The sequence below is a fragment of the Indicator indicator genome, chromosome 1 (genome assembly GCF_027791375.1).
Source record: "Indicator indicator isolate 239-I01 chromosome 1, UM_Iind_1.1, whole genome shotgun sequence".
In the NCBI taxonomy this organism is placed as follows: domain Eukaryota; kingdom Metazoa; phylum Chordata; class Aves; order Piciformes; family Indicatoridae; genus Indicator; species Indicator indicator.
In genome coordinates this window covers 92,989,590-93,002,013 of record NC_072010.1, presented here as the reverse complement: position 1 = coordinate 93,002,013, position 12,424 = coordinate 92,989,590, and the positions used below count along the sequence as shown (strand labels likewise).

The 12,424-nt window shown below is 48.4% G+C and overlaps 1 protein-coding gene across 1 annotated transcript in view; it reads right to left on the bottom strand.

The window, feature by feature from the left end:
* Positions 1-3,001: 3,001 nt before the first annotated feature.
* Positions 3,002-12,424, bottom strand: part of SIDT1 (SID1 transmembrane family member 1) — a 29,640-nt gene continuing 20,217 nt past the window's right edge. The window contains exons 15-24 of the mRNA XM_054399803.1: positions 11,577-11,694; positions 10,469-10,605; positions 8,759-8,867; positions 8,334-8,348; positions 7,517-7,593; positions 5,977-6,023; positions 5,211-5,316; positions 4,789-4,899; positions 3,986-4,099; positions 3,002-3,064 (exon numbers count right to left, since the gene is read on the bottom strand). Coding sequence (XP_054255778.1) covers positions 3,002-3,064; positions 3,986-4,099; positions 4,789-4,899; positions 5,211-5,316; positions 5,977-6,023; positions 7,517-7,593; positions 8,334-8,348; positions 8,759-8,867; positions 10,469-10,605; positions 11,577-11,694 — 897 coding nt within the window. The remainder of the gene's footprint in view (positions 3,065-3,985; positions 4,100-4,788; positions 4,900-5,210; positions 5,317-5,976; positions 6,024-7,516; positions 7,594-8,333; positions 8,349-8,758; positions 8,868-10,468; positions 10,606-11,576; positions 11,695-12,424) is intronic.

Genomic DNA, 12,424 nt, shown 5'->3' with positions numbered 1-12,424 from the left:
TCTGCTGTTGCCACTCACACAAAAGCAAGTGTTATCTCCTCCCTTGCAGCCCAGGATGATACTGTCAAGTAAGAGAAGCTTATGCTTTGTGACAAGCCTCAGAAACCTACCTCTATTTCACAGGACAACAGAACAGTAGGGTTGGAAGGGTGTAATAAAATACATATATTTAATTTTTTTGGCAGTGGTATCTTCAGACACTGCTGTAACTTATTTACAAAGTGTATTCACAGGTTCTATTATTCGGTTGTGGGTAATGTATTCCACATACAAGGAAGATGAAGACAGTTTATCAATTTAAGCAAAAATTAGAGAATATCCAATAGAGCAATTCAAATTGGAAATTCAGATGCCACGATCTGCAGTTTCCCACAAGAGGGATTCTATAGCAAATTAGCTGGGTACTCAGGGCTTGCAATTTTGTCTGGCATCTTTCCAGATGCTGTGACTATAATTCAAGGGGTTCTTGGCTCAGAAGGAGCTAAGGGGCTCTCTCCTCTTGTGCGCACAGGGCTCTTGGGGGACTGGTTACTTTAGTCCAAGTACAAGGCCCAGGTGTGGTTTGCCTGCTAGGACGAACTCTTCAGCTACAACCCTGGCAGCATTTGGCTCTTGTTGCTTTGTCGGTAAGAACAAGGCTGATTGCCTATTATCTCATCTGGTTTAAATACTGTCCAAAGACAATTAATGTTTGGTGGTAACAGGGAAACCTGACAGCCTACCCTATGGAATGGGACATGCCCAAACATGGCCAGGGGCACACACAGTTCACAGGTGTGTTACAAGGTTAATTACACATGCTACACCTTTACCTGGGCCATCTGGAGCCCAGGAAATGTCCAGGTTTGCAAGTTCACAGGTGCTTAGCCCATTGTCTGGGTTAGGGCGTATTTTGGGGTTTGTCCCTTCAGGACAAAAGGACCTGTGAAGTTCTAGACCATCCTCATCTGCTACAGCAGGATCACCTAGAGTAAACCACACAGGAACACATCCAGGCAGATTTTCGAATGCTTGCAGAGATGGAGGTTCCACCACCTCTCTGGGTAGCCTGTTCCAGGGCTCTGCCTCCCTCAAAGAGAAGATTTTTTTCCTTAAAAATTTCAAACATGAAATACTTACAACTCCATTCGTGCAGCGAGTCTGCAAGTCAAGCCCAAAGCACTGCAGTATAATGCAGCACATGGGGACCACCACTACCTTTTGCATGTTCCTGCATATTCTGCCTGAAGTGCATCTATGGGTCTGAAGCAGAGCAACTCTATTTGGGAAGATAACAACTGTCTGCCTCTTGTGTCATTCCTCCTCCAGCCTTCTCTTCACCTCTGCCAAAGGGGCTACAATAACAAGTGTCTGTTCTTTACTCTATTTAGCCTCACAAAGGCAATTTGGGCAAGAGAACAAGCAGGTCATCTGCACCTCCACTCAGGATACTGTTTTTGAAGGTCCTAAGAATGAGATCAGCTGTGTGACACCATTGGGTACCCCTCTGCCTCAAGTGCTCTCTGCTGCTGTTTAGAGCTAGAGCAGGAAGAACTAGGATCAACCTGCAGAGCAGATAATCAGGAACATTCAATTTTATTGACCATCTTGACAACCTCCAACTTAGAAAAAGTAAAAGAGTTAGTGCAAAACCCTTCTAGGAGATACAGACTTGAAGTGGAGAACTACCAGAGTCTTCTGTTTTCATAAGCAAAAGTGGAGTGGAGCCCTTGCCTCATTGGGTACATGCACATAGGCCAAAGAAAAAAACTCAGACAACTACAAGAATAAGGACAGCAGGCCTCAAAGAATACTTTTTAATTCAAAATTAGCAAAACATGTAACACTGGAGCTGCAAGGCCTGAAAGGATTCAAACCTTATTCTCATTTTTTAAATAACTAAAGAATTCAGGAATAAGTGCAGAGGTATTTGAAAAAACTTAATTCGGATGCAGAAAAGTTGGAGAGAAAAGAAGGTTGGTTTGGATCTTTAGCTGAAGAGATCAACTCCAACTGCCTCAAAACCTCCTCCACACTCCCAGCCCATCACAGGAAATCTTTGCCAAGTTTTCCCAAAGCAAACTTGAGGAAGGAGGAAGTCTGAGGCTGCTGAGCAGCCTTCCTATTTTATCTTGCCCATTTAGCAAGGCCACACAGCAGAAGCCAAGAAGCTGCCACTGCACAAGGCTGTGACTTCAGCACAGTGTTTCTTAGCATCACTTGAGGAGAGTCCTCTGATGGTGCCATGACGATCATCACTGTGAAGAGCCTGTATAGAGTCACCAGAGGGAAGTGAGGATATTTAAGATGTGTGAGGGAGGCCACAGGAGCAAGCCAGGAGGTTCTGTTCCGGCAGAGCACTCGTGGGCAACTCTACCCATCCATCTCCCTCCATCACTGCAGTCTCCTGTTACTATGACTCCCCCACCAGCAACAGGAAGAGTTTCTCAAAATAAAAAACAAACCACCACACCAGAAAAACAACAAACCAAACAAAACAGAAAACAGTCCCTCATTGCCACCTCAGTTTAGAGTCCAATGCTTACTCAGAGGTTGCAGGACAGGCACCAAAGGCTCTCCTCATTGCTGCTGAAGGGGCTCTGAGAGCAGCAACCTTCAGGGTATGCATTCCGGCTGCCAGTGCAGGAGGAACTGTGTTGCACTTGTCAAGACCTCTCACCAGAAAGGAAGCGGAGCACATCATCAGGGAGGAAGGGAAGCGGAAGTCTCAAACACATCTCCTGTTTCCTTCCTCCTCTCTGGCTTCAGCACCCACCTGCAAGCCAGAGGGCTGCAGAGTGGCCTCAGCCACTGGGTCATGCTTGCCCCAGAGTTAAAGGAAAAGGAGTAAATGTTGTCCTCCCTCCCAGTCCCACCTCAGTTACCACTGTACCCCTTCATGCTTGCTGTGGGATCCAGCTGCATGGCTCCCACGAGGTGATTGGCCACAGAAGCAGGGTCAGTCCCCACAGATGCCTTTGGCTGAGCAGTTTGGGACACTATGTCCCCGTCCCCCACAGACTCAGAACACCGGGATCTTGTCCCTGCGCACCGTGTCCAGGTCATCATCTAGGGTCAGCAGAACCTGAAGAGGAAAGCACAAGGCAGCTTCAGGTTTCACTGGCCAGCCCAAGGATAGAAAGAATGAACACGTCCTGATGGCATCTCCTTGCAGAGGAACTGCACCTGCTCCACATCTCCAGCATGTACAGGAATCACAACAGCAGCCCCCAGAGATGTGCCAAGTGAACTTTGTTTCTGTAATGCCCCCAAGCCAGTCACTCTGGCAGGTCATAGCTGACAGGCAGCTCTGCCTGCAGTGCTGTAAGGACCTGAGCAGGTACCATTGCCCCAGCCACAACGAAGACATGGCTTGTAAGCTGCTCCCTCATCACTGGCCTCTGACAGGCAGCACGGTGGCAATTGTTTGCCACAGCTCAGGTATTGCATGTGGCCCTACAGCTCCTTCACAGTTTGCACCTTGAAAGCTAGGGTTAAGGTGCCCCTTCACTGCCCCAAAACACCATGCACTGACCCCATTGCTGGGGACATCTCCCCCTTTGCCACCACACAGACCATCAGGCCTGAAAAGAGGTACCAAGTAGATGAGAGCAGGAGTCAACTACCCAAATAATAGAAAGCTCAGGAGTAAGCTAAGCTCCACATCAGTGACCCTACTCTGCATGGGTCAAAGGGAGTAGGGTTCCTTCCTGGGGACAAACTCATGAAAGGGTTGGTCACATTAGCAACCCTTCAGGTTCCCTACAACAGCTGTGTGACCCACACCCCCAGCAAGAATTTGAGGCCAGAAGGTGCAGGGAGCAACCAAGGCAGAAGGAGAAAGCCTAATCCCCTGAACCCTCTGACAAGAAGCACCCCCTGTGAAGGCTGTCTAGAGGCAAAGAAATGCAGAGGACTTGGGGAACTTTTGTGGGGTCCTCTGGGCAGATAGAGAGGAACAAGGATGAAGAAGATGTCACAAGGCCAGAGGATCAGCAGGACTCACCAGAAAGGAGAAGAACAAGGCAGCTGCAGAGAGGAAGTGCCAGACATCATGGTCATCAAAGAAGCCCAACAGGATGCATGGCCGGTTCTTTTCCCGGGACTCTGCTGGAGTCTCCTAGGGAAGCAGGCAGGGGTCAGGACCCGATATCCACTGACACAGGGCCCTTGCTGGCTTCACTGGACCTTCTGGAGATTGTCCTCTTAAGCCTCCAAGCAGGAGCCAGGAAAAAGTGCTGTGCTTACCAGACATGTAGTGAGAGTAGGACAGGAACATTATGCCATACCTAAACTCAGAGACAGATCTGGGGAGAGCGCTCTGGTCTCCACATCTGAGGCTCTGCAGAGAACAAGCTGCAGAGCCTCCACCAGACAACCCTCCAGCAAAGCCCTTCATTTCCATGGAGTATCCAACCAGTCAGGATTTTAAGAGCCTCCCAGGCCAAAGAGAGCCCTAACAACCTCAAGTGGGTTATTCCCCATTGGACACCTGCTCCAGGGAGAAGCCTTCCATTCAGCACCGGTCAGGATTTGCCCAGTTTTGCATACAGATTCCCAGCTTTTCCTCTGTCTCCTACTGAGCACGAGTTACTTCCAGATTACCTGGGTCATAAATACTCTCTCTGCAGCTGCAGGATCACAGTCATTTTTGGCTCAGTGCAGCCTCCCACGCTCCCTTCCCAGTCTGCTTAAGGAGTTAGGTCCTTTCAGCTCTCCGTGACTCTTCCCCATAATTTTTTTGTGTAAAGCAAACCACAGAAAAGATGACAAGAGATGGACAGAAGGACAGCGAAAGGGGAATTTTACCTCCCAGCTGCTGAGGTTCTGGAAGAAGAAGTAGAGGGCAGCTGCCCACACCACTGCCGTGGCCACAATGCAGAACAGGGGGATGGGCAGGAGCTTCTCAGAACTGCGGAGCTGCAGACAGAGACACAACCTCACAATGTGCTCCAGTTTCTTCCCTGAGGTCAGAGCCATGCACAGGTCTGACACATCAGCCTATACCATCTGCATTTGTGAAGGGCTGTCCACCCCAGGGAGACACAGCCCAGCACCCCTGAGCTGGCTACAGAGCATCCAACACCAACATCTTGTCCTACCCTGAGCCCCACAAAGGCCCCCCAACATCTCTCTGCAGCACCACAGGAACCCAACCTCCAAACCCAATCCAGAAAAGAGGCACATTTGGAACAGGCAACTCAAAGACAGCTACAGCTGCCTCCTTTTACCTTCATGATGATGTAGAAAGCCAGATACAGCAACAGGTTACAGATAAAGATCCCCAGTATGTAGGAGGCGAAATCTCTGGGCCGATACACAAGCCCAAAGATAGCACTGAGAGAGAGGGAAGAAGGGACATCAGACAGCCTTTTTCTTGGAGGACAGAGTACCCCCTCAAAACTGACAGCCACTTGCTGCTCTTCCCAGACCACAGCACACAGCAGCACTGCCATATCTCCCAGTTCCATGGAGAAAATGCACTGTTCCCTGCTGCTCCCTGCTGAGAGGCAAAGCTTGGCCATAGTAAGCTGCTGAGAGCAGAGACCCCAGGGGATAGGTCTCATCCAGGAGCTGATCCCTCCATCCATGAAGCTCATGCTGAGCCAGGTTCTGTGACTAAGGAGCATCTGTCAAGTCTCCTGCATACTGGCTGTGCCAGAGAGCTCGCAGCTATTTGCACAGCACAACCCACCCAGCACCACAGTACCAGGTCAGCCCTTCACAAGCTTGCTCAGAGGAAAGCCACTAGGGACAGCAGTGGCTAAAGCACTCAGGGATGCCTCATGTAGTGCTGCACTGCAGCCCATGATTCTGCTTACCATCAGCACTCATCAGATCAAACTCCTTGCCAAAATGTGTCAGAAGGGCCCCAGCACAGGGTTACTGTACAAACACTGCTGGATGTCCCTAGCACTTCAGGCCACCTGTGTCAATAGTGAATCTTGCTGTCCACATGCATAAGTACACAAGAACACAAGAACTCCCACTACTCACAAGGACCAGTTGACCAGGTTTCCAACAATGAGCAGCACCATCCTGTCCTGAAGAGAAGACACTGATGACCATATGAAACAGAAGGAAATGCAGAAACAGACCTTTGTCTCAGAGATTCAGGATATCATTATATGAGAATTAGGAGTCTGGTTCCTGCAAACACACATGCACATGGCTCTGCAAGAGCTTTAGCCAGATGGAAGCTGCTCTGATCCTCACAAATTTGATGAGTGTTGCAAGAAAGACTAAACATTTGAAAAATATGACTGAATGAGCCAGCAATGTGCCCAGGTGATCAAGAAGGCCAAAAGCATCCTGGCCTTTATCAGGCATAGGATGACCACACCTTGAGTGTGGTCATTCAGTTTTGGAGCCCTAACTTTAAGAAAGGCATTGAGGTGTTGGAGTGGGTCCAGAGAAGGGCTGTGAAGCTGGTGAAGAGTCAGGGGAACAGGTGTGAGGAGCAGCTGAGGGGACTGAAGTTTTTTAGTCTGGAGAAAAGGAGACTGAGAAGTAACCTTCTTGCTCTCTACAACTCCCTGAAAGGAGGTTGGAGTCAGGTGGGATGTTTGTCTCTTCTGCCTAGTAACAAGTGATAGGATGAGAGGAAATGGCCTTAAGCTGCACCAGGGAAAGGTTAGTTTGGTTATTAGAAGAAACTTCTTCACTGAAAGGGTTCTTAAATACTGGGAAAGGGTTCCCAGGGACATGGTTGTATCCCCATCCCTAGAGGTGTTTCAAAGATACAGAGATGTTGTGCTGAGGGACATGGCTCAGCATCAGACTTGGTAGAGTTAGATAATGGCTGGACTGGATGATCTGAAAGATCTTTTCCAACCTAAACAGTTCTATGATTTGGTGATTCTAAAAAGGATAAGCCCAGCACCTGAGGTTCAGAAAATCCTTTTACTCTTTCCACTGATTTTCTAGTTAGATTCCTTCCCTCCTTCCATTTTACAGAGATATTACTGCACAAAGCAAGGACATGCTTGAAAGAGACAGCAGGGGAAGCTTTGGACAGCATCCCACACATTCAGAGAGCTGTTTTGCACTCATCTTACCACTAGCTAGGGAAGCACTGTAGCGGCAGCAGGCAGAAGTGTTACACCTGTGTTGCATGTGTATTTATGCTTACAGCTGCTTTCATGGTGCAGCAATCTCAAGCTGGTCAGGCTTTCTTTACATCTGAGTGAACGAGTGCACCAAATTTGCTTGCAAGTCTGACACTTTATTCACTGCTGGGAGATGGCCACAGAGCCAAAACACTTGCTGCTTTCCCCAGTGAGGCTGCACTGTGCCACCTCACATGCTTCCCTTTGAATAGACACCTGCCAGGAGTAAGAGCAAAGGCAGATCCTATCATGCTTCTATCACCTCTGCTTTTTATTCACCAAACCTGAGATTAGGGGAGGCCTGGAGGTGGGGGTAAACCACTCCCCAGCAGAGAGAAGGAAGCATCACTTTTTTCCAAACAGTCACAGCTCCTTCCTCTGCACCTTGCCTAGAAATTGAGCCACTGCTGAGCTGAGAAATCACCTACCATGTACATTGGTCGACTGCACTGCTGGATACAGTCTGTGTACAGCACCATCGCTGCCCGGCGAAACATCCCCAAGTCTGTCAAAGAAGAGGATAAAAAGCCAGAACAGTGTTTCTGTGTGTAACAGCCATCAGAGTGAGATCCAAGATGCCTACAAGGAAAGACAGTGTGACACCCACTAGCTGACAGAGGACCCATCCTGTGGATGGGGTCCAGGTGTGAACATTCATTTCTTGTCCTTTGGGAGCAGTCTGTGCTGAGCGGAAGGGCAGCCGCAGATGGCATTTGGCCAGAACAACAGATAAAAAATTATGAATTAAAAAAAAAAAAAAAAACTCTTCAACACTGGCACTGCCCAGGAGTCAAACAGGCCCTGTCTGTAGGGGCAGACAGGCTTGCTTGGCAACCACATCTCTGAAAAATATGCCTGTGTAGGAAGCACCTTCCATGGAACAAGCAAGGAGACAGCAGAAACAGATCCTACAGCCCTTAGAGGGTCCTAAAGGGGCAGAGAACACTCAAGATACCTCTGCTTTCAGAATCTTTTCAAAGCTTGACTGTAGAGACAGACAGACATGCATGCACAGACCCACCCCTCTTCAGCAACAGATGTGGGGCTTGAAAAGCCTCCCATGCCATGACCTCTCCCACACTGTATCCATCCCTTTCCTGCCAAAGAACTGCCAGTGCTGCTGACAAACTGAATTCTCTTCTTAAGGGCCAATGCTAGGTAGCATATAAGCCTGCCTCCCCACACATCCATGCATGCCTGGCTGTTCCGTCACTTCAGAAGAAAATGAGAGCTGCTGACAGTTACCTGAGTCAGGGCCATCTGAGGCAGGCAAGAGCAGAAGAGAAAGGAGAAACATTTGTAAGCAGAGCATAGGAGCCAGGCTCCTCACCAGACCCTCTGTCTCCTCACTCCCATGACAGTTTTACATAGTCCACTGTTCTGAGCACAGTGCTAGGGATGGCTGAAGCTGATAGGCACACTCCCTCAGAGTCCAGCTCTTCTGACACCACAAAGCAGACAGGTCCTGCTGACTCCCATGGGTCTGGGAAGCAGTGGCAGCAGGACATCTTCAGAGGCCAGAAAGAGGATCAGACAGATGAGAGGACAGGAAAACCAGAACACAAGCCCAAGGGACTGTGCTCACAGGTGCACTGCACAGGTGGTTCACACAAGTGAGGACAAGGATACACCTGCACACCCCAAAGCAAGATGGTTCAGTCAGTACTTACCTATCTTGAAGCGGCCCATGTAGTAGATTTGGGTGCTGAGAGCCAGCGAGGCTAAAACATGGATCACGGAGAAAATCACCCAAAACCACATGTCATTCTTCCCAAACACCTAAAAGCAAAGACGTATTAAAAGCAAACTGAGACCTGTTGTTATCAGCAGGCTAGTCCTTTCCTGTTCTGTGTCACCATGGAGCATTTAGACAACCTCACTGAACAGGGAAGAGAACCCCCTGAATCTTCCAACCTGAGAACAGCTCTACAAATCCAAAACAAAGTACAGAGGAGCAAGAAGAGTTCAACATTCTGGAGAGACCATTCTTTCTGAACGTCCCTTCAGACAAGAATGGTAGGTTTAAAGTATGGCAGATTGCCCAAGGAGCAGAAATGCAGGAACTCCCAGGCCCTTGTAAGCTCTCTACTGAGCTGGGCAGCAGCTCTCTGGCCAGGAGCTGGATTCTTGCAAAGGCAGGTAGGAGACTGTTAGTAGACACTGTAGAAGACCAAAGGTGACAAAACTGCTCTGCAGGCAATTGCTCCTATCGTACACTTTCACTATATTTAAGGACTGGAAATGACCTACAAATCCAGGTTAATGCTATGTTAAAACCTTAATTTTTCAGTTATATGCTAAGGACAGTCCAGAAACTCTGGTTTTCCATCAGGCCATGACCATGCACACCCCTCCCCTGGAGGAAGCACTTGTCTGAACTTTTCCTTTTGTGTGGGGAAAAAAATAATCCCAAAAGCAAGTAGAAAAGCCTCCTCTACATGAATAGAGCAAGGGAGACATGCAGCTTGTAAGCTCCACTGAACAGCTTCAAAGCATCCCACAAGAAAAGATACAACATCCCACAAGAAAACACCAGTGGTTTGAACACAGGCTTGCAAATCTACCACAGCTCTCAAGAGATTTTTTGGAAAGACCTTCACAGGATCAACTGGTATTCCGCATTCTGTGTGGCAAAAAGGGGCTGACAGCCCACTGTGATGTAGCTGCTAGTTCAGAGCAAGAATTCAGTGGATTTTGCCTGGTTATTACTGAATTAAAATGAAACCTTTAACAGAAGAGAAGCTGAGACCTCCAAGGTGAAACAGGCTGGGAATTCAGGTAAGCCCAGCTCAGCACTAGCTGAGCAAACAGACAAAGCCCTGTAACCTGCCTGACCTGTCAGTGACTACTGGTGCCCTTCTATAGACAAGTACTTCTGAAACTTGCCTAGGTGCTCCCCAAACATTATTCTAGCCCTGCACCTCTTCAAAGATAGGAAGGCCAACTGCAGGAGCTGTGCTCAGCAACACAGTTTTCCAAAGGGGAAAAAGAGGCACAAGCGATTAGGTAGAGGACACTTGTCTTGGAAGGTCAGCCAATCTCACCCTGCAAGGTGAACCACCCCACAGGAGACCAGCTGCATGCTTGGGCCCAGACACCTGGATATGTTATAATTTCTCCTTTTGAGAAGGAAGGCATGTAGTGGGCAAAGTCCAAAAAGCAGCAGAGCAGTTTTCTCTAAATGAGCTATTCCCCTCCCTGCAAGCCTAGGGGAAGGGAGGAGAAAAGCCCAAGAGTGTTAGGAATTCCAATGGCAGCAGCTGCTTAACACACTCTCATCCTACCCTGCTGCTCCCCCCAGTCATTTGCCCACTTAAGCTATATTCCCAGCTACATTATCACCCTTCCAGAGTAGCAGGTAGCTAAAGAGGGAGTCATACCACTCCAAGGACAGCCAGGCAGATCACCACAGCAAATGAGGCATAGGCAGAGTAGGCACTGGCATTGATGTCTGGGTGTCGTGTCTGGTAGAGCTTGAGCATGCACAGTCCTGCGATCATGTACATGAAGGAGGTGTCTATGGAAGGAACACAACAAAACCAGTGAAGACAGGTACTCCTAGCAAGCTGAGACAGTTACTCTGAGTGCAGATAAAGCAGTAGGGTCAAACCCGAGGCTGACTGGCACCAATGCCTGATGCTGCACTGTACAGTACAGCACTTTGTGCTTGACATCTTGCAGCACATCTGCCACGCTCTGGGGTAACAAAACCTTTAAGGGACTGGGAAAAGAATTACCTAACAGTGCAGCACAGAAACAGGCAGAGAACCAGTGAGTGGCTGAGGTTGAAAGACACCTCCGGAGATTGTCTGTCCCAACATGCCCTGCTCAAACAGCGTCAGCTACAAGAAGGTTGTTCAGGACCACAACCAGTCAGACTTTTTTAGTATCTCCCAACTCCCTTGGACAAGCTGTTCAGTCTTTGACAATCAAAGTGAAATAGAAAAAATTTAAAATTTAAAACCTTACTTTTCTTTTGTTCAGATAGTTTTCCCTGTTTACTGTTGTAATTTGTGGCCATTGCCTCTTGTACTGTCACTGAGCACCACTGAGAATAACCTGGCTCACTCATCTCCATTTCCTCTCATTGGATATTAATCCACACAGATAAGATGCTGCCTATGACTTCTCTTTCCCACGAAGGTGAAGGACCCAGGACTTTCCACTGAGACTGTAGACAAAGGCTTCCTGGGCTTGAGCCCTCTGCCAATCAGTATGTACGCTTACTAACTTCAAACACTGAGCTGCAAAAGCAAAGGCAGATCTTGCCAGAAGCACACTACTAGAGTCCCAAGGTCTGGAGAGGAGAGTAAAATGTGTCACTCCCCAGCATCCAAAGCCTCACCGCCTCCTGAGTGAGCCTTGGAACAGAGAGACTTCAGGGAGGGTTGCAAGGATAGAGGGATGGGAAATGTAACAACTCCGCAGGAAACAAAGCATGGCAAATCCCTACTTCCAGCTCAAAAGGTGAAAGGAAACTCAGCTTACCAAACTGGAAATTGGAGTAATTAGGGCAGACATGGTAACAGGCACTGAGCACCCCTTCCATCATCAGAGCGATTCCCATAGCATAAAAGAGGCCAAAATGTTTTGGGATCCCATAGTCCTGAAAGAGAGCAGAGCTGTATAGTAACTACCCTCACTGTTCTGATGACAAGCAAGCTTCCACTCTCCAGCACTTTATCCCTACTACCACTACTGTGTGCAGCCAGAGGCTCAGTGTTTAGCCATGTTGTATAGCCAGCAAACCCAAGCTAATCACACAAACTTCTGGTGTAAAGACCTCAGGATCTGTAAAGACTCTACTCTGTACATTGTGCCACACTACATCCCACCCAAAACTGAGAGCACTGGGGACCCAAAACAGCAGCTTTGCTTTTGTGACCAGCAGGTGTTAAAAGCCCCTGAGGAACAGAGCCTATCAGCCCTAGGTGAGAAAGCTTCTCCACTGCAAGAAGCAGACCCTCAAAACTGCCAAGACTTTTAGCTGCTATCAAGCTAGTGAAAACAGCTGTTTGTCTTCAGATGCCATCAGCACCACTGCCCACAGGGCTGCAGACTTCTCCATTTTCTCCCAGAAGATAACTGCAGAAACTGACTACAAGCAGCTCTGCTCCAAAGCTAGAGGCAGTCAACTTCCTCTGGGTTATCACAGGCAGGTTTATTCCCTCTTGCTAATAGGAGTGCCAAGAAGGAACTCCTAACACAAATTAAACCTCACTATAAATCAAAGCATCTTAGAACACTTCCATTATCCTATTTCCATCTCAGTGAGCACTGGAGGAAAAGCCACAGCCACGTGAGTCACTCCTTTATTCATCTCCTGGATCTCCTGG